The sequence below is a fragment of the Apium graveolens genome, chromosome 5 (genome assembly GCF_009905375.1).
Source record: "Apium graveolens cultivar Ventura chromosome 5, ASM990537v1, whole genome shotgun sequence".
In the NCBI taxonomy this organism is placed as follows: domain Eukaryota; kingdom Viridiplantae; phylum Streptophyta; class Magnoliopsida; order Apiales; family Apiaceae; genus Apium; species Apium graveolens.
In genome coordinates this window covers 112,924,155-112,947,461 of record NC_133651.1, presented here as the reverse complement: position 1 = coordinate 112,947,461, position 23,307 = coordinate 112,924,155, and the positions used below count along the sequence as shown (strand labels likewise).

The 23,307-nt window shown below is 34.3% G+C and overlaps 1 protein-coding gene across 1 annotated transcript; it reads right to left on the bottom strand.

The window, feature by feature from the left end:
- Positions 1-883: 883 nt before the first annotated feature.
- Positions 884-23,089, bottom strand: LOC141724378 (uncharacterized). Its single transcript, XM_074526503.1, has 14 exons — positions 22,730-23,089; positions 20,188-20,349; positions 19,856-19,921; positions 19,618-19,761; positions 19,329-19,442; positions 8,434-8,535; positions 8,151-8,336; positions 6,392-6,481; positions 6,181-6,315; positions 5,199-5,321; positions 4,826-4,911; positions 3,036-3,648; positions 2,854-2,931; positions 884-2,305 (listed from the first exon to the last, which is right to left on the bottom strand). Exons 1-14 carry the CDS (start codon positions 22,994-22,996, stop codon positions 1,265-1,267), a joined length of 3,207 nt encoding a protein of 1,068 aa, XP_074382604.1. The 5' UTR covers positions 22,997-23,089; the 3' UTR covers positions 884-1,264.
- Between the last annotated feature and the right edge of the window lie 218 nt (positions 23,090-23,307).

Here is a 23,307-nt window from a genome sequence, read left to right as displayed (position 1 = left end):
AATATATTTGATTCTTATTCCAATAAATATCCGATTTCCAATTAATTCTTAATGAGTGGCTATGTCGAATTTTACCCATTTTTTTTAGAATCATTAGCAAAAATACCCATTTTTAGAATGGATGGTTGATTTTACCTAATAGATACCCATTTGATAATTGAGTATATAATTTTATACAAAATGAGCATTTGTCAATTGGATATTCCAATTTTTTTATTTTGAAATACCCATTTATAAGTCAAAATTTAATATAATATTTTTTTACAATACTCATTTGTCAAATAAAATACTCCCTCCGTCCCATTGATTATTATACGTTTACTATTTGCACGCATTTCGAGACCTTTATAAAATATAGTTCCGTAATATTTTTTTCAAATTTTTTTTTGAATAGAAGTTTAAACATGAAACTTTTATTCAGAAAATTTTTTTTTTAAAAAAATATTATGAAATTATGTTTTAAATGAGTATTGAAAAGGCTGCCGAAAAGTAACGTATAGAAATCAACATGCCAGAGGGAGTAGCTATTTGTCAGCTGGGAATCCAAGTGATAGATTTAGTCATCTCTTCTAAAAAATGTTACTTTCATTAACTTTTATCAAAAAAATTTGTTATGTTTTAATATTCTTTCTAAACAGATTATGTCCGATTCCTAACATTTGCAACCACCGAATTTTGGTCATATTTCAAACAATTTCAGTTTTTTGTAGCTTCGAAGTAGAGAAACCCATGGTACACGATCAGGGTCTGGGTATTAAAGTACCACATACAGTCTTTTGACGAGCCATGTTTCACTGGTAGAACTACAAGAGGCGTCATCACAAGGGAAGGTGATGTAAAACTGACCACAAATTCACTGGCGATATATTTGAAAGTACAAATGTATAATACAAACACATATGAAGTCATTTATAAAATCACCACACAAGTTAAATCCCGAGCTTCACAAATAGTACAAAACTACAATTGGGATCATATCTTACAACCGGAAGCAACTCCACACAAACGCATACCGCATGCAAAAAGGAAAAAAACCAAGAAAACAAAAAAAGAAAACACAAAGAAACTCTCAGAGACAAGGCCAACTGGCAAACAAGTTTGGAAGACTGCATACTAAAAAAAAACCGCTTCTAAATTTTACCAAGACCAACAAATTCTTGGGTGATAAAATGATCCCAAAATTTACATCAATTTGGTCATTCCTATTTCTTAACCACTCAGTACACTACAGCCTGCCTTCCTAAACAAGTCCATAACATAAAATCTACAACTTCTGTAGCACACATTTCTCATAGAGAGCAACAAAATCCTTCTTGGTTGGATTCTTAAGTTCAAGTACTTCAGCACCGTAATTATGTTTTGTGAGCTCTTGCTTAAGTTTCTGCACCGTGAACTTTGTGTAGTCTTCAGAACTAGTTTGTTGGCTATTGTTCTGTTCTTCACCCATAAATACGGAACCACCACCTTCTCTTGTAAACTGTAGAGGGCTGGTTGAACTTCTCGTCCTTTTACTTCCTCTCAATGGTCTGTCGTTGAGTTCCATATCATGGACAGAATCCATACCCCCATCATAGTCATCAACTCTCACCCGCTTACTGCAGGAAGCAGTTTTGAGCTTGCTGTCCAGTGCTGTTTCATTAAGGCGAACTGTAGTCATTTGCTGCTGAAGTAAATCCAATTTTCCTTGTGTAGCTTGTAGCTGAACAGAAAGTGATTCTGCCCTATTTGTTGCCTCTGTACGTGCTGCACGTTCAGTCTCCAAAAGACTCTCAAGGACTTGAACAGTATTTGCCCTCTGTTCATTGTTTGATAGCAATAATGACTCTATTTCTTTTTCCCTCTCTTCAACCCTTGCTTCCAGCATTGCAACTTTAGATCGTGCATCCATCTCGGAAATTTTGTACCTCTCTAATTCAGTAGCAAGGTCTGTTTTTTGCCTATTCAAACTTTCAAGATGCCTCTTAGCCTTCTCAATTTGATTTTGTCTTTCCATTGATATCCTTTGAGCATCACTCTTCTCTTTCTGGGCAGTGACAGCTTCAGCTCGGGCATTATCCGCCAGCTCTGTCGCTCGTTTAGCTTCCCCCTCGGCATTTTTGCACCTTTTCTGGACTTCCTCAAACCGATTGAACTCGGAGTGATACTTCTCCTCTAGATGAACTTTCTCCTGTTCCATAGTTCTAGCCTCTCTTTCAAAAGACTGTGCAGTGGCTTTTACAGTTTCTAATTTGACCCCTAAGTCCTTAATTTGATTCTTTAGGCTTGCTATCTCCATATCATAGCTTTTGATCTTCGATTCTGCAGTCTGCAAAAAAACGCAGAAGAGATGCCTACATGAGCACATATATTGATGCCGGCAATTGAAATTATTCACATTTTTTCAATTGGCCAAATTACTGGGGGAAAAAAAATTCCTATCCAATATATATTAATGTAGTCCACATCTGTATAAGTACTTTACATACTACTTGTTAAACAGAATATCATCTATTAATAGGTTCGGGGTATAATTTCCTTGAAGAAAATCAAAGTTTTAAACTCGAGGTTATAGTTGCACTATCTTATTTAAGAGTACCACAATTTATAAATAGATAGTGAACCACATGTTCAGACTAAACATGTTGCTGCTGTATAACTGACAGCATACTACAACTTACGGGTCAGCATTTGAGACATAACCTGTTGTTCTCTGTGTAGGCCCAAAAGATTAATCAAATTACAAGGCCTTCTTTCTAATTAAAATCAGAATGTTATTACTGTTTCACCAAAAAAAGGAGTAAAAGACTGTTATAACAAAATAACGGAAACGTAAATTTGTGGCTTATGTTTGAAACAAGAGGACCGAAAACATACCTTCATCTCCAAACTTAAAGTTGTCAATCTCTGTTCAGCATGTTCAATCTTAGCTGTCTTATCTTTCAATTCCATTTCCTGCATTTTCATTAATAGACAACAATAACAGAAACACTTAGTCCTTGCAATATACAACCTGATATGTTTATAGTACAGGTCTAGTTGGAAAAAAGAAAATTTACCTTATCAGCAAGTACAACAGAAAATTCATCTCTTAAAGCATCTTCCCTCAGTTGTGTTTGTTTGTTTGAGCGTTCTTGTACAGCTGCTGCCTTCTCTAGAGCATTTTTCGCTTCCCTCACAGCAATGTCGTACTTCCTTTTCCACTCCCCTGCCTCATCTTGAGCAGATTTATTTTGTTCCTGAGCAGCAGCCAACCTTGCCTCAGCAGCGCTGCTCCTGGACCTAAGAATCGCAAGTTCAGAACTGGCCTGATCTTCTTCTGCTTTCTGCTTCGATAAAAGGTTTTCATACTTTCTTTTCCACTCCATCCCTTCATGTCTAGCTGAATCGACAGCCTTCGATAAGCTAGAACATCTCTCTTCCAATGAGCTACATTTGCTCTGCAGATTGGATATACGGTTCATATAGTCTTCCGAGATCTTCTTCTTGTCATTTATAGCATCCTCGTACCGTTTAAGGTATTCAGATTTATACTTTTCACTTGCTTCTAGTTGCCTGTTCAGTAATCCCATCTTATCTTCAATTGAGCGGCACTTCAACACGATGGAACTCTTCTCAGATCCAATTTGATCCATTTGCTTCTTAATAAGGTCAGAAACTGGACCTTCCAAACTAAAGAGGGGAAAAAAAATTGATTATAGCATATTAGGGAAACCAAAGAAACAATACAAGTATGAGGAAAAAAGTATTGCACCAAACCTTAATTATGGAGGGCGATCATTAACGAAAAAGCTTACAAATGCATTTTAAGAGAAACAAAAATATTTAAGTGAATTTTTTGTGTCAAGTCCACCAAAACTTATCATTTTATTCATCAACTGTCAGCATTGTATGAGAGCTTCCCCTTCATATTCTAAATTGCAGGAGATCTAGGGTCTGTTAAAAAAACTTAAAAAGGAGGTCAGTATTTTTCTAGTAATGCTCATTGTACCGTTCACTGAGTGATATTATGAACATTAATTGTTTTTTTGCTAAATATATATGTTAATTTGATTTAGCTTTAAATCTGTAAAATTGTGATATCAGGAATAGGTAATGTGTTATGTTTGTACAGATTCTGCTAATCGTGATGATTCTGCCCTTAGTAACTGATTGGGGAATCAAATAATTGCTAATAGCTAAATTAAATAAAGAACAGTGTTGCACGGATAGCAGGTCGATCCGGCACGTGGTACGAGCACGGGTACGTGAAACTTTAGTTTGTTTGAATCGGGTACAATGAGTCGTGAATCGGGTTCGCGGGTTGATATAACGATCCTTTTTTATTTATGTGATTTGGTTTATATTTATATTAGTTATAAGGAAATACAATATTTTTCTTTTAAAAATATAATATAATAAAAGTATAAATAATCAATTTAAATTATAAAAATAGACACCTTAGGGAGATAGTCAACAGAGTACAAAATATCAATATATATACATATATATATAGAATAAGATAGCTATAGTCTATCTCATCCCGATATCGTGAATAGACCAGGAGGGGTTCGTCGAAGATGACAAACTGGTGCGTGAACCATGGCGACCTGGATCGAAGTCGACCCATGTTCCGGTACGAACGAACCAGTTCACGGATCCATAGGCCGACCCACGAACCATGCAACACTGATAAAGAATTTCATTTTTGTCCACTCGTTATGTGTCTAGATCTGAAGATCTACGGTAGGTTGGTTCTCAGAGCACATTATATGAATGTTCAGACAACAGTAGCGAAGATAAATAGCTAAATCTGGAACCTTAATCGAGCTTTTAAAATCCTTGAAGAAAAAAGAAAATAAATACAAACCTTTGCTGCAAGAATATAGTACACTTCCTCCATTTTTCTGGACCGTGAAAGGAGACGTCATATTTTGATAAAAGCCCATCTAGAACCTGTATGGAAATTTTAATGGGAAATATATTATACACCAACAGATAGCACAGTTCATAATTTCAATGAATATGCAAGTTGCAATCTGGACATGCGTAGTTTGTGGTAAGGTGTGTTGAGAATGTTTTTCAAGTTATTCATATATGTAGAGTCCATTAAGACAAGAAACATATTTAAATCAGGACGAAAGAAAAGGAAACCAAATATTGAGACATGAGTGATAATTAATTCATAAAAACTGTAATGAATATTAATTGAAATATAAGGTGGATCTAAATATAATTACTACCTTAATGACATTATCTACTCTGGCATTGGGAGCATTACAAGCTGCTCTCAGATCTTTTTCCATGCTCTGTATCGCATTTGAACATTGTAGTGATGCCTCCCTGAAAGCGTCCTTTTTGTAATCCTGCATCATTAGCAACCATCATTAGTGGCATGCATCAGTGTTAAACGTCTGTGAGTACTGTGTTGTAATCAACCAATCACAAGTACCCGTAAAAGCTTCTGATAAGACAAGGAAGAGAAAACCTAGACAAAGCTTATGTGTAAATTATTGTTTTATAATATAAAGTATCTGGTGGTGTCAGCAATAATGGTAACTGTAAAAATCAAATTTAAGATAATACAAGTAAATTAATAGGTCATATTGTGCTTATAAAAGCTTGTTCACGTCAAATGAATATATAATATATATATGTGTGTGTGTGTGTGTGTTGGTATGTGTGTATACACACATTAATAGGTCATATTGTGCTAAAAAAATCTTAGTCGAGTCAAATGAATATAATTATGTATATATAATCTATATATATGCAATACTTTACTTGCAGAATATATATGAACTCCAGGACTCCAAAGAAATAAAGGACTCCATAGAACTTAACTCTATATGTATATATTATTTATATTATATTTTGAGATTATAAACTTACAATATATATATATGAGACTTGCAATAGCATACTTCTCTATAAATGTAGTATCTTATTAGTACTGAGAATTATTAAACAATGCATGTGATGATTTTGAATTATTTTTTTTAGTATAAATTTAAAGAGGTTATATTGTAGATGGAAAAATAAATAAAAAATGTGGATACTATATCTCAAAGGTAATCCACGCCTTTCCTTTTGCATAGTTTGCCAAAGATTATTAAGAGCTAATGAACCAAATGAAATGTAAAAATATGGTTTCATAGTTTTAAAACATTTTCCAAATAATATTTCTCTAGAGTGCCTGACAAGCTCTAGGAGCATAGTTTTTACCTCGAATGCCTTCCTCAAGAAGTGCTTGAGACGTAGTTCATGTTTCTGTCTGGTAGAACCGGACCCTACAGCAGTTGCATCAAATGCAGCCATTGATTTTTGGACTGCCTCTTCATGTGCTTCTCTCATTGAAGCCTATAGCCATTTAGAAGATAAATGCACTAAATTGTACACTATATGCAAATTAATGAAAAGAAAACCAAGAACTTACTTCCTCGGGAGGTTTAGAGCGGTCAAAAGTTGACACATATACTTCAGCAGCTATATCATATGCTCTCTGACATTCTGCTTCCTCTACACTCTGTGCAAGTTGAAAGATTTCAACAAGGATTTTTGAATTTACTAGCAGTGTCAAAATTTTACAGTCATCTAAAATATAACATAAAAAAACTTATTATACTTCAGCAGCTTATATCATTGCTCTCTGACACTTTCTTGAACTTATAAGGCTCAAACAGGATTATCGTACATTCAACTCAAATATAACATTAAAATTTTGTGAAAAGATGCTTTGACTTTATCGCTCCTACTCTGTTGTAGCAAATATTTTTTTGGCTCCTGAACCCAAAATAAGGATATGCAAGAGATACTTAAAAGAATGAAAAAGTAAATAGAGGAAAAAAAAGATCTCAAAACCTCGTACATGCTTCATTTCTTTTCACTTCATCAAGTCTCAAATATATCAGAAACACAGCCACCATTCTAATAGTAGGAATTTCATCAATGTTCAAAAATAAGTGTTTAGTGGGGGATTGAAAATCAGATGCATTACAACCATGTATTTTACCATTTTAGTTCCATAAATTGGTTTAGTGGTCAAGCAGGTTTATACTTCTGCTTTAGGTCATTACGTAGATCTCCATTTCTGCTGGTCTTAGTTGAGCTATAAAATATCTACCAACACTGACCGGGTGAAAATAGCAAATAAAATACAGTTAATTAGCTAAAAAATACAAAATTTGGTTGTTTCCTGCACTGATGAAATTGAAGTCTTGAACTCGCATTTTAGACTCTAGACATTAGTTACTGACACTGATTTGATCTTATTACTTGTTAGTTGTTATAATATTTTCGAATAAAGCATTAATTTTATAGAATAATATTAAGAATCACATCGAAAACTTACCGCAGCTTGCATTGCTAACCTTATTTTTTCATATTTTGCGTGTAACCGCTAGATTTTGCAAATAAACCAGGCCAAATCATTTACCAACAGTCCTACAACCATAAAAGGGTTTTAAATTCTACAACTAAATTTTAATTTCCTCCAAGTCTCTAAGAATTTAGCTTGATAACAAAATGTATCTTCCAATAATGCAGGAGAGAATATGAAAAAAAAAGTTTAAAGCAATAATAAGCAATGAATTATATGAATCCCAAGAATAAAAATCAATATCATTCCCAAGAAAAGTATAAAATCAAATGTACGTAATAATGTGGGGATTACAATGTTTATAAAGGAATTAGAAACCCTAATAAAATAACTTGATGGAATAATTCTCATAAACAATTGAGCTTTATTATAGATAAACTACATATTTAATAAACTCCTAGCCCCACATATTAAACATATAGATAAATACATCATGCATCTCTACACTAACTAAATATAAACTAATTAATAATATATAAATTAATTCTTTATTTACGTTCCTCGTCATCAACCAGTCACAGGTAATACTTTCAGTAGTACTCGACAAATATGACACAAAAGAATGTTCCGTTCCTTTTATGATTAAGTTACCCTGTTCATAAAATTCTATTTGCAACATTAAAGTGACAGCAATGTTCAGTTTCGTTTTTGAATTATATGATGTACTTGTACTAGAAATGTTGTACAGCATATCGACTATCAATTCAACACCAAAAAATCAAACAACGCCATGTATCGGAAGAAGCAACTTACGTGAAAGAGTATAACAAAAAGAAACTAAGCATAAAAAATCGTGGAGCCCAAGAATAAATCGAACCTGCCACGAAGATGTTATTGTTGGCACCACACCTTTGTTAAGTGCATCTAGGTAGGACTGGGTGATCCGGGCAAAAATAGGCCCTGTCATTACTGTACCTCCTATTTGTTTTGGCCTAGCTCTCTCAAAAATGAACGTGGTGAAAGCATCTAAACCAGATCGAAATTCTGGCCTTAATTTGTGCAACTGCATAGTAGAAGAAATTTCATATAGGTTAAACATTTGCATTCAATGTTACTGACCAGAATACAGTTCATGATTTAGTACAGGGGGAGATACTCACAGGAAGTTGATCAAGTTTCTGGAGATCATTCTCGTTGTTTGAAGGTCTTACAAGGGTGAAACATTCTCTGTCGGGAAAAAGGGTTCGAATGGATTCTCTGATCTAATAATCATGAAGTTCGGAATTAAAAGTAGCACAGAAAACAGAAAGCTCAAGTAAATGCAAAAACGTAAGCATAACTGTGAAATTTCGTATGAAGGGTTGAAAGTTGCAATATTTTTTACAACGGTTTTCCTAATGTGTGCCCAAGGGCACACAATAAGCACCAACTCCCATGAGTTGGTGCATTTTGATTGGTCCTCTAATCATAAATATTAATGGACCCCTGCATTCACAACAATTCCACCAATAAAAATGCCCAAGCTCATCAAAATTTGTGCTTATGCCCTTGGGCACATATTAGAAAGACTGTTTTGACAATTCACGCAAATCGACGGTAATTCTAACTATAACAGGTGCTAAATTTTGGCGCCCAAAAGTAAGTCATGCTGCAAAAGTACGACTCCAGTTTTCTCCTTGGCATGGTGATACTGACAGACCAAGTATTTATTTAAGAAATTAATTTGTGTATATAATAATCTATTGTTCAGGATATAATTAATTGTAATTCACTAGGTAAGTAAATTAGAAATATTCTAGATTTCGGGTAACGGAACCGTAAAGGAATATAAGGAAATTACTTTGCTTTAAAAGTCATAAGTTTTCATATAAAGTCTTGCAATCATCATTATCAAGAAGATTATGAATTTTGGGGCATTTAATAAACCTATGGCTTAAATTATGTTGTTAGGAATATGTGTATTAGTTTGATGATAAGTTAAACAAAACACTTAAGTAATAAATCTAGTGTTTGTAGCCTCAACGGATAAGACCATTCTGGCTATCCGTTGATGGAATAGCTTTACTTAGAAATAAGTTTAGTATTGTAGCACATTTCAGTTTCTGTATTTAAGTTATAATTCTTAGATGATTGTGGGAAATTATAAGTCATGTTGACTACTAGTGGATATGCAAATAGGAGGGCTAATTGTAAATATTTCATGCCTTGTAATTTTGTATAAGTGAAGTAGTATCAACTGATGCATTAAAGGCCTTCAACGGATGTCTCTAAAGCTTCAACGGATAACATCCATCAACGGATGAGTGCATCAACTGCTAATGCATCAACGGATGAAAGCTTCAACGGATGCTCAGTTCAATAGCAGTTGACAGTGACAATTCATAAGCTGACAGAGGCACATGGGTTGACAGAGACAAATTGGAATGTGGTAGCCTCTTGGAGGAATCAAGAAAATGCAGCATTTCCATTCTGGTGCAAACAAGGAAGTATTCAAAGATTCACAGATTATCCTAGATCGCATTGGATAGAAAAATGAAGAAGAAACATGTGAAGAAACTTTTTAATTGTATTTGTACTTTTGTCTTCACTTATAAACTTGGTGATATATAAACCAAGTTGCAGCTAGTAATTAGATGGTGAATTTTCCAGGGCTGTTTAGAAAAACATAGAGAGAAAATCATCTAGTTTGTACTAGGACGCAGCTGTGATCAATTCTTTTGAATCACAGATTTTCTGAAATACACATCTCTGGTGGAACAACAAATCCACCACAAAAGTTTTTAAAGCCTTTGTGTTCTTTACATTTGTGTTTTGAATATATATCTGTCTGCACCTGCCCAAAGCAATTCACACACAAATGTTCATCAAAACACTTAGCCTTTGAAACTGCTCAAAACTTGAAAAAGTTTTGAGATTTACATTCAACCCCCCTTCTGTAAATCTCATTGTTAGTTCCTTGGGAATAACAATTGGTATCAGAGCAAGCTCTTAACTTACAAAGAGTTTAAAAATCTATTCTACTAACATCATGAGTAAGAAGGATATTGGTGTAAAAATTCCAATCCTGGAAAGAGATAATTATCATCACTTGAAAGTGAAGATGCATCTACATCTTCTCTCTCAAGATGAAAGCTACATCAACTGCATTGAAAATGGTCCTCACATCCCTCACAAGGTAGCCACAGCTGCAACTGCCACAGTTGCTATTGGACAGTCTATTCCCAAGCCAAAAGCAGAATGGACTGATGAAGATATTGAAGAAGTTCACAAGGACAAGAAAGCCATGAACATTTTGTTTAATGACTTAGATCAAGATATGTTTGATAATGTCATTAACAGCCAAACTGCTAAGGAAATTTGGGATAATGTGCAACTCATCTGTGAAGGTACTGAACAAGTCAGAGAAAACAAAATGCAGCTTCTCATTCAACAGGAAGAAGGAGAATCACTGAATGATACCTTCAATAGATTTCATAAACTGTTGAATGGATTAAAGCTGTATGGCAGAGTGAACCAAGTCAAGGATTCCAACTTAAAATTTTTGAGGTCTTTACCAAAGGAATGGAAGCCTATGACTGTTTCATTAAGGAATTCTCAAGATTATAAGGACTTCACACTTGAAAGATTATATGGAATTTTGAAGACCTATGAACTTGAGATGGAGCAAAATGAGCTGTTGGAAAAGGGAAAGAGAAAAGGTGGATCAGTTGCACTTGTAGCTGACAATGAAAAGACTGAAGCCAAGAATGAAGATAAGACAATGCCAAGTCTCAAAATTGGCACAGGCAAATCAGAATCAAGCAAGGGAAAGGAGCAAGTAGCTGAGGTTGAAGATAGTTCCAGTCAAGATGACTCTGATGATGTTGATGAACATCTGACTTTTCTGTCCAGGAGGTTTGCAAAGATGAAATTCAAGAAAAATGCTAAATTCACTAAGTCAAACAAGAACATGGTGGACAAATCTAAGTTCAAATGTTATAACTGCGGCATAAGTGGACACTTTGCAAACGAGTGCAGAAAGCCAACCTCTGATAAGAAAAAATTTGAGCAAGTGGATTACAAAAAGAAATATTTCGATTTGCTCAAACAAAAGGAAGGAGCTTTTCTGACTCAGGATGACTGGGCAGCGGATGGAGCCAATGAAGATGATGATATGGAATATGTCAACCTAGCCCTGATGGCTAATTCTGATGAAAATGAAACTAGTTCATCAAGCAACCAGGTAATTACTACTGCCCTCTCTCAACTTTCTAAGATTGAATGCAATGAAGCTATAAATGACATGTCCAATGAATTATATCATTTGCGTGTTTCTCTTAAATCACTAGCTAAAGAAAACACAAGAATTAAAGAGAATAATTTGTTTTTAAGTGATAGGAATGCGGTGTTAGAGGGTAAGGTAATTGAGCTTGAAAAGATTAAAATCAAATGCTTATCTGTTGAGAGTGAACTAGAAGAATCTGTTAAGAAAGTAGAAATTCTTTCTAAACAATTAGAACGTGAACAAGATGTAATCAAGGCCTGGAAAACATCTAGGGATGTTAGTGCTCAGATTGTCAAGGTTCAGGGAATCGAATCACTATGTGAAGAAAAACAAAAAGGAAGTAGAATTAATTGATGGATTGTCAACGGATGTGGAATCAACGGATGATGAAGGTTATCCGTTGAAGGAAGAAAAGGAGTATCCGTTGAAGACTCATCAATCAAAACAGGCAAGTGATTCTAAAAAGAACAATTTGAAAAATCTCAATAAGAAGTTTGGTTCAAATTCCAAGAACTTTGTCAAAGAAGAAGCTAGCACATCCAAAGATGCCAAATTCCAAGAATTTTGTCAAAGAAGAAGCTAGCACATCCAAAGATGCCAGTAAGGTGAATATAGGACACATGACTTTAGATCAGTTGAAAAATATGCTTAAGATGGTTGAGGATAAAGAGGAAACTAAAAGGAAATCTAACAGAAATGGGAAGGTAGGGATTAACAAACACAACAATTACACACCTGATAAGTATGCTCCTAGAAAAAGTTGTGTGCATTGTAAAAGTGTTAATCATCTATCTGCTAACTGCAAGTCTGTTAAGAATGCTCCCATGCCTTTAACTCCTTCCATGCCTAACATGTCTATATCACCTCTGCATACTATGCCTGTTATGTCTCAACAGAATCCTCATGCACATTTTGCAAACATGCCATATGTTAATAATCCTTATTTTGTTGCATTCAGTATACCTCAAATGCCATACAACATGCCTATGTGGAATAATATGTTTGCACAATCAATGCCTTATCAAATTCAACCAAATGTGCTAAATGATTCTGTGACTAACTCTACACTTCAACCAACTACATCTGAGACCAAGGTTGATCCAAAGTTACCTAAGTCAAAAGATGCAGGAGGTATGAAGTCTAGGAAAAAGACTAACTAGGCTGGACCCAAGGAAACTTGGGTACCAAAATCAACTTGATTTGATTTTGTTGTATGCAGGGAAAAAGAAGGAATCTATGGTACTTGGACAATGGTTGTTCAAGGCACATGACAGGAGATTTCACCCTGCTCACAGAGTTCAAGGAGAGAGCTGACCCTAGCATAACCTTTGGAGATGACGGCAAAGGGTTCACTATGGGATATGGCTTAATCTCAAAAGAAAATATCATCATTGATGAAGTTGCATTAGTTGATGGTCTCAAACACCATCTATTGAGCATCAGTCAACTATGTGACAGAGGGAATACTGTTTCCTTCAATTCTGAAGCCTGTGTTGTCACAAGTAAGAAGGACAACAAAGTGGTTCTAACTGGAGTTAGAAAAGGGAATGTGTACTTGGCTGACTTCAACTCTACAGATGCAGAATCAATTACTTGTCTTTTCAACAAAGCAAGTCCAGATGAAAGTTGGCTATGGCACAAGAAGCTGTCCCATTTGAATTTCAAGACAATGAATGATCTAGTCAAAAAGGACTTAGTTAGAGGAATGCCTCTAGTGGAATTCTCAAGGGATGGACTGTGTGATGCTTGTCAGAAAGGAAAGCAAAAGAGAGCATCATTCAGTAAAAAGCTTGAATCAGCAATTGATGAATCATTACAACTGCTACACATGGATCTTTTTGGACCAGTCAATGTATTGTCAATTTCAAGGAAAAGATATTGTCTAGTGATTGTAGATGACTTCTCTAAGTTTTCATGGACCTACTTTCTTGGATCAAAGGATGAAGCTAGTGAAATCATTATCAATCACATCAAGCAAGTCAACAATCTTACAGATTTCAAAGTAAGGAATATCAGGAGTGACAATGGAACTGAGTTCAGGAATTCTACCATGAGGTTGTTCTGTGAAGAAAATGGGATCATGCATGAGTTCTCAGCTCCAAGGACTCCACAACAAAATGGTGTGGTGGAAAGAAAGAACAGATCACTAATTGAAGCTGCAAGAACAATGCTTGAAGAGTCAAAACTCCCAACATATTTTTGGACTGAGGCTGTTAACTGTGCATGTTACACTCAGAATATTTCTCTAATCAATCAGGCAAAAGGCATGACTCCCTATCAATTGTTCAAGAGAAGAAAACCAACTTTAAACTTTCTTCACGTCTTTGGTTGCAAATGCTACATTCTAAGGAATCAACCTGATCACAAAGGGAAGTTTGATGCAAAGGCTGATGAAGGAATATTTGTTGGTTATTCTGCTGGAAAATCATATAGGGTCTACAATCTAAGAACCAACATTGTTATGGAATTTGTGCATGTTGTGTTTGATGATAAAAAGATTGATGGACTAACAGATGAGGGACATCATGAAGGACTCAAATTTGACAACATTGAGATATATTGTGATGATAGTGAAGATGAGAATGATGGAGAAGACACCTCGAAAAGAATTCAAAATCTGCCTTTGGATAATGCACAAAATGCTGCATCAGTTGAAAGTCATAATCCAGCATCCGTTGATAGAAGTAATGCAGTATCCGTTGAAAGACAAAGTGCATCATCCGTTGAAGTACATAATGAAGCATCCGTTGATCATAGTCTATCAACGGATAATCAATTCACTTCATCAGTTGATAGAACTCCCAGTTCCTTTCAAAGGATCAGTAACTCAGGGGGAGTTTCAACCAATCAACATTCTATCTCACATCATGATAATACTGAGGCAACCTCATCTAGAGCTAATCTACCACCTCAAAGAAAATGAACCAAGAATCATCCTTTTGAATTGATCATTGGTGATGCAACATCTAAGGTGCAGACTAGAAGGGCTACTCAAGACGAATGTCTATACAGTAGTATTCTATCACAGGAGGAACCTAAGAGAGTGGAAGAAGCTCTATTGGATCCAGATTAGATTTTAGCAATGCAAGAGGAGCTAAACCAATTTGAGAGGAACAAGGTATGGAAGCTGGTACCCAAGCCAAAGAACAAGAGCTCTATTGACACAAAATGGGTATTCAGGAACAAGATGGATGAAAATGGCATTGTCATAAGGAATAAAGCCAGATTGGTTGCCAAGGGCTATTCTCAACAAGAGGGAATAGATTTTGATGAGACATTTGCTCCAGTTGCAAGACTTGAAGCCATCAGAATCTTTCTAGCCTATGCAGCCCATGCCAATTTCAAAGTCTATCAAATGGATGTCAAGAGTGCATTTCTGAATGGAGAATTGGAGGAAGAAGTTTATGTAAGCCAACCTCCAGGATTTGAAGATCCAAATTTTCCAGACTATGTGTATTATCTGTTGAAAGCACTCTATGGACTAAAGCAAGCACCTAGAGCCTGGTATGAGACTTTGTCAAAATTTCTTCTAGATAATTACTTCACAAGAGGTACTGTTGACAAAACTCTTTTCTTTAGAAATGTTAATGGCTCTACAATACTTGTTCAAATTTATGTAGATGATATTATATTTGGTTCTACAGATGATAAGCTTTGTAAAAAGTTTGCTAAGTTAATGCAAAGTAAATATGAAATGAGCATGATGGGAGAGCTAACTTATTTTCTTGGTTTACAAATTAAACAAGTTAGTGGTGGAATTTTCATTAGTCAAACTAAATATAGTTATGATCTTTTATAGAAGTTTGACTTAATGGATTGTTAATCTGCAAAAACTCCCATGCCCACTGCCACCAAGCTTGAATTAAACAAGGCTGAAAAGTCTGTGGACATTACAAGTTATAGAGGCATGGTTGACTCACTTCTATATTTAACTGCTAGTAGACCTGATATAATGTTTTCTACATGTCTCTGTGCTAGATATAATGTTCATCTGCAAAAACTCCCATGGCTACTGCCACCAAGCTTGAATTAAACAAGGCTGAAAAGTCTGTGGACATTACAAGTTATAGAGGCATGGTTGGCTCACTTCTATATTTAACTGCTAGTAGACCTGATATAATGTTTTCTACATGTCTCTGTGCTAGAAATAAGTTTAGTATTGTAGAACATTTCAGTTTCTGTATTTAAGTTATAATTCTTAGATGATTGTGAGAAATTATAAGTTATGTTGACTACTAGTGGATATGCAAATAGGAGGGCTTATTGTAAATATTTCATGCCTTGTAATTTTGTATAAGTGAAGTAGTATCAACAGATGAATTAAAGGCCTTCAACGGATGAGAAACAAAGATTCAACGGATGTCTCTAAAGCTTCAACGGATAACATCCATCAACGGATAACATCCATCAACGGATGAGTGCATCAACGGATAAAGCGTCAACTGCTAATGCATCAACGGATAAAGCCATCAACGGATGAAAGCTTCAACGGATGCTCAGTTCAATAGCAGTTGATAGTGACAATTCATAAGCTGACAGAGGCACATGGGTTGACAGAGACAAATTGAAATGTGGTAGCCTCTTGGAGGAATCAAGAAAATGCAGCATTTCCATTCTGGAGCAAACAAGGAAGTATTCAAAGATTCACAGATTATCCTATATCGCATTGGATAGAGAAATGAAGAAGAAACATGTGAAGAATCTTTTTAATTGTATTTGTACTTTTGTCTTCACTTGTAAACTTGGTGATATATAAACCAAGTTGCAACTAGTAATTAGATGGTGAATTTTCCAGAGCTGTTTAGAAAAACATAGAGAGAAAATCATCTAGTTTGTACTAGGACGCAGCTGTGATCAATTCTTTTGAATCACAAATTTTCTGAAATACACATCTCTGGTAGAACAACAAATCCACCAGAAAAGTTTTTAAAGCCTTTGTGTTCTTTATATTTGTGTTTTGAATATATATCCGTCTGCAACTGCCCAAAGCAATTCACACACAAATGTTCATCAAAACACTTAGCCTTTGAAACAGCTCAAAACTTAAAAAAGTTTTGAGATTTACATTCAACCCCCGTTCTGTAAATCTCATTGTTAGTTCCTTGGGAATAACATATGTTTCTACCAATTCTCTACATAGAAATTTTATCCCCGTTTCGCAACCATTTTCTTAACATTATCCATCACAATAATGGCAACCACCTCTCTACTCTTTATTTTTCTTTACACATGAAACCAGGTTTCTATTTGTATTTTGATGTGTCTTTGATTCATCATATTTAAATCTGATTTCAAAGTTTAGCAATAACACCAGTTTTCGCCAAGGCTGAACAAATCGAATCCGCCTTGCCCGTTCGAGTCACTGTATAATGCATTAATTAAAGTAATTTAGAAGTAATCAGAAAAAGTACTCACTACTCATTTAACTAATTGGATATATTAAAAAAATAATCTTTTATAGAGAATTCTGTTACTGAGATTGCCGGAGGAAATTTCCTGAGGTGATGCATTGGAGCAGCACTGTACTGTCTTATTAGGTAGCCTCTCTCTCCGTAATTAACGTGGAATCTTAGCAGAAACCAGAGTAATATATCACCAACGACTGATGTAAATCTAATTTATATATCAAATTATTAATTAAAAGGATGAGTTATGGTACTAATCGGTTTTAATATTCACCAAACATGGATATATGTTATCGCAAAAAGTAGGATGCTAACTAAAATGTTTTAATCTTACAAAAAAACTAAAACGTTTTAATATTAATTTTCCGTCATTTTAATATTAAAAATTTAAACTTTAAAAATCATATAATAATTTATAGAAATTATTAATATTTGTCAATCCATTATATAAAAAGTGGTTCATATCTAAATGGGAAAAAAAGAGAAAAAATTCTCATGTCGGAGTAAGTTTAATAGTTATGAAATAATTTGATTATTCTTTTAAAAAAATTAATAAAAAGGCATTGAGAAAATATATATAACATAATAAAAGTATAATGCAATGATAGATATTTTAATAATAAGCTAATATGTTTAAAGTTAAACGAGAGGCTGAGATGCTTAATTTTTGTAGTGGTACAACACGTACAGTGCTGTTTTAATAAATTGCCTCAGAAAACTTTTCCAAAAAGATTATTCTCTTTTTTATAATTAATAAATATATTCATACCACATAAATTCAATTTATAATTGTAAAGTCAGTAATTATTACTCCCTCCGTCCCACCTATTTCTTTACAGTTTTTTTCTCATACTTGGCAAACATTTTAAGGCTACTATAAGGTATATATTCATATTTTAAAAAAAAAAAATATTTTTGTAAAAAAAATTGAACAATATATCTTTATTTAGAAGAAGAAAAAATTAAAAAAAAAATTAAGCAATTACATTTTATAAGAGTCTTAAAGTGCGTGCCGAGCCCCCGTCCCCAATGTAAAGAATTGGGTGGTACGGAGGGAGTATAGTTTATGAACAATATTCTAGTTTTTTAAGTATGGCTATCAACTACTAGTATACATTACAAATTAACAAACCGTAAAACCATAGTAACTATTATAGTTTATGAATAGCACCCTACTTTTTGAAGTATAACTATCTTCTAACTATATGCATTACACATTAACGCAATTAAAAGACTGAATAACTTCTAAATTTGATAATACAATCAGCAATAAATAATTACAGTGTTCATATTACATGCTTATTTTGGGTTTTTTTATAAACAGTAATATAATTTTGAAGTATAACTACTTTCTATTTGTTAACATTACAAGTGAAAAGTGAAAGACTGATTAACTTGTAGGTTTGTATGTTACCCCAATTCAGGTACGAATGTTGGACACGAATGCGAAACTAAGAGTCGGATTCGTAGTTTCACCATAATTAGGATTCGTGTATGGGGATCCAAAGTTGGACACGGATGCGCGGACTCGGCTTGTTAAGCTTAGGACAAGTAAAACTTTATATGGATTGTCATACATTCTTAAAAATAGTGTTACTACCATAAAACATAAAACATATACACTTAATTATGTATGTTAAACTGTAGTATAATATCAAAAGAATAACATGGAAACAAGTCACAAGTCACTCATAGACCGTTCTCTATAAGTTGCAACGAGACTTAATTTTCATTTTAAACTAGGATGCTACAAGGTGAAGTGTCCAATTTTAGTAAGAAGGATCCAATCAGATCCCATACCCACCACCCAAGTCATGTCTTGTGGACACGGGTAAAAGGACAAAAATGGAGATTTCGAGTAACGGAGTTTGATATCACAATCAGCAATAAATTATAAACGTGATTATACTCAGTTTGGGCTTTGTTAAGACCATTTAGATATTAAAAAAAACATAACCATTTCAAAAACCAATTTGTAGCAAAACTGAATTTCTTACTGATTAGTTAGTTAACACTAACTGATATCAAGGATTTACTTTTCTGTAAGTATTTACTTAAAACTAATTTCAGTTAAAATTTGTGAAAAGGAAATTTGAACTTTTGGAATGTGCAAAAGTGCAAGTATCTCCATATCAAATACAATATACAAGTGTCCCAGACACAAGGATAGGTTGGGTAGCCTAAGTATCCCTGCTTCCTAGGTTGTCATGTGATTTCCAATTACTTACCAAGTACTTCCAATGTTCACAAAACTGCTTTTAGAACTCCATTACACTAGATTTGCTCTTAGACATTTATCTGAATAAAATTATTTCTTTCACTACAACAGGCATATTACCACAAGCATGTATGTTTATTAAATCTATAATATAGCCTAATGACCAACCTCATTTTTAGCAGCCACATCTCTCTTGCTACCTTGAACTGGCCTCAATGCAATCTCCAAATAGTCACGAGGTGTTATTCTCCTATTATCCTCCACCAAATCTAGATAGAAGTCCTGCAATTATATATGTAAATAGATTAAAAAATAGTAAGAGGGATCAACTCAGTAATTAAAATGCAAAATGAGTCATGACGACCATCAATTTAGATAAACAAAAAAACTAACAAAAGTGGTGTTGGGGGGGATGGGTGTGTTTGTATATGATGTACATATATACAAACAGCATTACCCTTAGAAGCCAGACAAATATAGGAGAGAACTGGCCAATCTCAGAAGCAGTACTTTTTTCCCCAGAGGCTCTAACACGTATACGTTTACTCATTTCAGTCACGAGGGAAAGACGATCAAGAGAAGCTTCATCAATTCCACCGATCTGGGAAAGATAAACTTTGTATTAGCACATGAACAAAAGATAGATCCCAAAATTTAGAATACAAATAATACAAATGCCTGTAACTTTTTCCAACCTGGTTGTATATGAACATGCTCGATAATAGGACAGCTAGTGAAAAAATTTGTGTGCTGTAAGTTCCCTGCAACAGAATCCAAGGGAAAAAAGAAAGAAACACAATTATATAAAAGAATTGTAAAAGAAAAGGAAACTTCAGTAAGTAATTAAACAGGGTGAAACAGAGATCAAGCTAGGTAGTTGCAACCACTATGGGAATACACAGCCACATACTAATAGAGAACTGGCAACAACCAAATAACTTATTTGGGATAAAAGAAAGCCTGGAAACGAAAACAAACAAAAATAATGATAATATGGTAATCACAGCCAAATATTGTAAAAGCTAACCGTTTGATCGTACGCATCAATCCCTTCACTATCTAAAAGCATCAGGTTGTATACGGTGCCATCAAGAGCAGTCCTTCTAAGAGGAGTGCTCCACAGCCAAAGGCCTTTCGTACATGGTCGGTGAGTTGACGCCACCTGGAACCCACTACTCCTTCCAAGAAGCTACAACACATAAATTGCATGAGCACCGTTGGTAATCGGAATACAATTAAAATTTTCCAAGATTCAAAAAATATGTATGCATATATGCTTTTGTTGTTCATTATTAAATGTTCTTAAGAGTAATGACATATCTGAAAATATTACCTGTATCATTAAACTCTGTATATACATAAACATAAAACAGTAATAGCTCCTGAAGTGGCCATGCATTGTATCATAAAACACCCAAACTATAACAAGCAAACAAAAGAATACTGTAGATAACATCTCTGTTACTCGCACCCTTTATGTTAACTCGCCTTTACATCAAGACCATGCTTGTCAAGTCGATAAGTCGAGCCTAGGCGCTCGAGTACCTTCAAACTCACTAGTCGACAAGTCGCCCGACTAGTCGTAAAAAGTCGATAAATAATCGATAAATAGTCGACATACATATATTTAGAGCAACTATAATATATGACATAAACAAACACATATCAACTTCATAATTTAAATAAAACTAATAGATAATAAGTTTTAGTACCCAAAGTCAAAACAACTAAAAACACAATAATGCATCAAAGAGTGAAATAAACTAAACAAAGACAATTATGCATCAATAATGATCCATCTCAGAAAGAAATAAAGAAATATATTTGAGATAAAATAAATTTGAGGTAAATAAACTAAACAACACAATTATGAATTCAAGCTACAAATGGGAGTTGTTTTTTTTAAGATTTTGAGGTAAAATTTTAAAATGAAGAAATAAATTTGAAACTGTAAAATTTTTAAAATAAAGAAATAAATTTTAAAATAAAGAAATAAATAAGAATAAAATAAAAAGGGAAACCAGAGCCATATACCCTGATTGTAAAAATACATAAGAATAATAATTTTAAAACAAAAATAATAAAACTTTTGAAATAGAAAGTAAAAGTAACGTATGTATATATACACTGATTGTGTGTATATATAGTCAACGTGGGGAACAAACAGAACAAAAAGAGAACGAAAAAGTGAGAGATGAAAAAGGAGATTGGAGAAAAAAGAAGAGAGGTTAGATGAAGAAGAAGAGAGAAGAAGAAGAGATAAAGAACATACCTGAGAAACCAGAGCCGCCGGAGAGACGCCGGAGATAGATCGGAGCCGCCGGAGATAAATCAAATAGAGATGAAGTCGCGATGTTATGAGATGATTGATGAGGCTTTAGGTTTCGATTAAAAAAGACGTAAGTTTTATTAAAAAAAATGCCTAATTTTTATGATTCGGGTCGGGTATTTAATTGGGTTTTGGGCCGGGTACCGGGTCGGACCCGGGTAAAACCCATGGACGACAGATTGGACAAGTCGAGGCCCGACTTCATTTTGTATGTCGACTCGTCGACTACTCGTCGACTAGTCGTTGACTAGTCGTCGACTTGACAACCATGATCAAGACACAGTGATTATCGAAATTATGTCACTTTCTTATTGGGATAAATATCAAAGTTCCCTCGTTTCATCAAAATATATCAAATTCATCATTCATTCCAAAAATGACTCAACTTAGTAACTATATTGAAATTTTGTTTCAAATTAGTCACTAAAGTTGAAATATTGCATCTATTCAATCATCAGCAGATGATCTTCTTGATATAAATTTGATACATTTGGATGAAACGCGTGATGATTTTGATATTTGTCCTCTTTCTTAGTATCAAAATTATGGTTTTACACTTTTACTACTATAAAAAGACATGTAATTGTCATATAATTATCACAGTTTAAGTTTTATGAGTTAAAAACGGTTAAAACCTCTAAAGGTTATTTGTCTCTCAACCAATCAGTGTACACATGGACTTACTCCTATCTTCATACAGCATCATCATCATAACAAATATGTATTCTTTATCGCCTTGCTCTCAACGAGTTAAACTGTTCCTAATAGAGAAGAATAGTACAACAAAAACTGGAACTATAAATAGAAAAGTCACAATGTCTCCATAACACCACATATTGTTTTCAAAGAAGCTGATCAATAATACTTACAAAACAGAACTTTCAAAACCTAATTAATTAAATTTGTAATCCGCAAAACCCTAAAACTAAATCAGTATCCAGACCAAAAATTTAAACACACCGCAAACCTAACATAGATCCTACATGTTAATATATTGGTACATAACAACAAAGTCAGAGAGCTCGCAATTCAACTTCACCAATTCTAATTCCAAAACCCTACCCTAACACACCTCAATTCAAACACTGATCCTACCAACTTCAAGTCTCAAAGTCGCGTACACGAGTCTAAAATTCAAATTTCTGTAACTCAGCTTGACCAATTTCAAAACCTAAACCCTAATTCCGATTAAACAAACAATAAAAAACACGAAACCGAGTAATGGAAAGGGGCAATGAACCTGATTGAGAATGAAGCTCTTGCCCTGACGAGCCCGACCGCAAACAGAAACAACGCCAACAGGCTCCTTGAGAAGCTGAAGCACAGCAACAGCCTCCGGATCCATCTTGAACTTGCCATTCTCGTCACAGTAAACCAGACGGATCGCTCTCGGAGGACCCGACGGAACAGGCGGTGTGGCAGTGTAAGGTGAGTAAGGCGCTGGCTCCGGCGAAGGAGTCGCCGCCGGTGATTCCTCGCCTGAGCCTCTGCTAAAGAACCTTCTCATTTTTTTTAGTGTATGTTGTGTGTGTGTTCAGAGGGGTTTAAAGCAGGAGAAAAAAGACGTGCGAGTTGGCTTTTGCAGGGAGTGTTTGTGATTAAAAAAGAAGAGCGGACAGCCGTTTAAATTTAAAGAAATTAGGGGTATATGGTGTGATGAATATCTTTAATTTAAAATATTTTAAATTAATAATTTAAATTTAATTAAATATATAATTTTATTATTATTTTAATATATTTTTTATTCATATATTTAATTTGAAATTAAATAATTATATTTAAATACTTATATATAAATTAAAATAATAATTATAAAGT

What these genes read in the sequence shown, in the direction of transcription:
- LOC141724378 (XM_074526503.1), bottom strand. Translation starts at nt 22,996, where the DNA reads ATGAGAAGGTTCTTTAGCAGAGGCTCAGGCGAGGAATCACCGGCGGCG. An exon ending in TTGATGCGTACGATCAAACG is followed by an intron (nt 19,922 to 20,187) that starts GTTAGCTTTTAC and finishes ATTCTGTTGCAG; the next exon opens with GGAACTTACAGCACACAAAT. An exon ending in AGAAACTTGATCAACTTCCT is followed by an intron (nt 8,337 to 8,433) that starts GTGAGTATCTCC and finishes TCTACTATGCAG; the next exon opens with TTGCACAAATTAAGGCCAGA.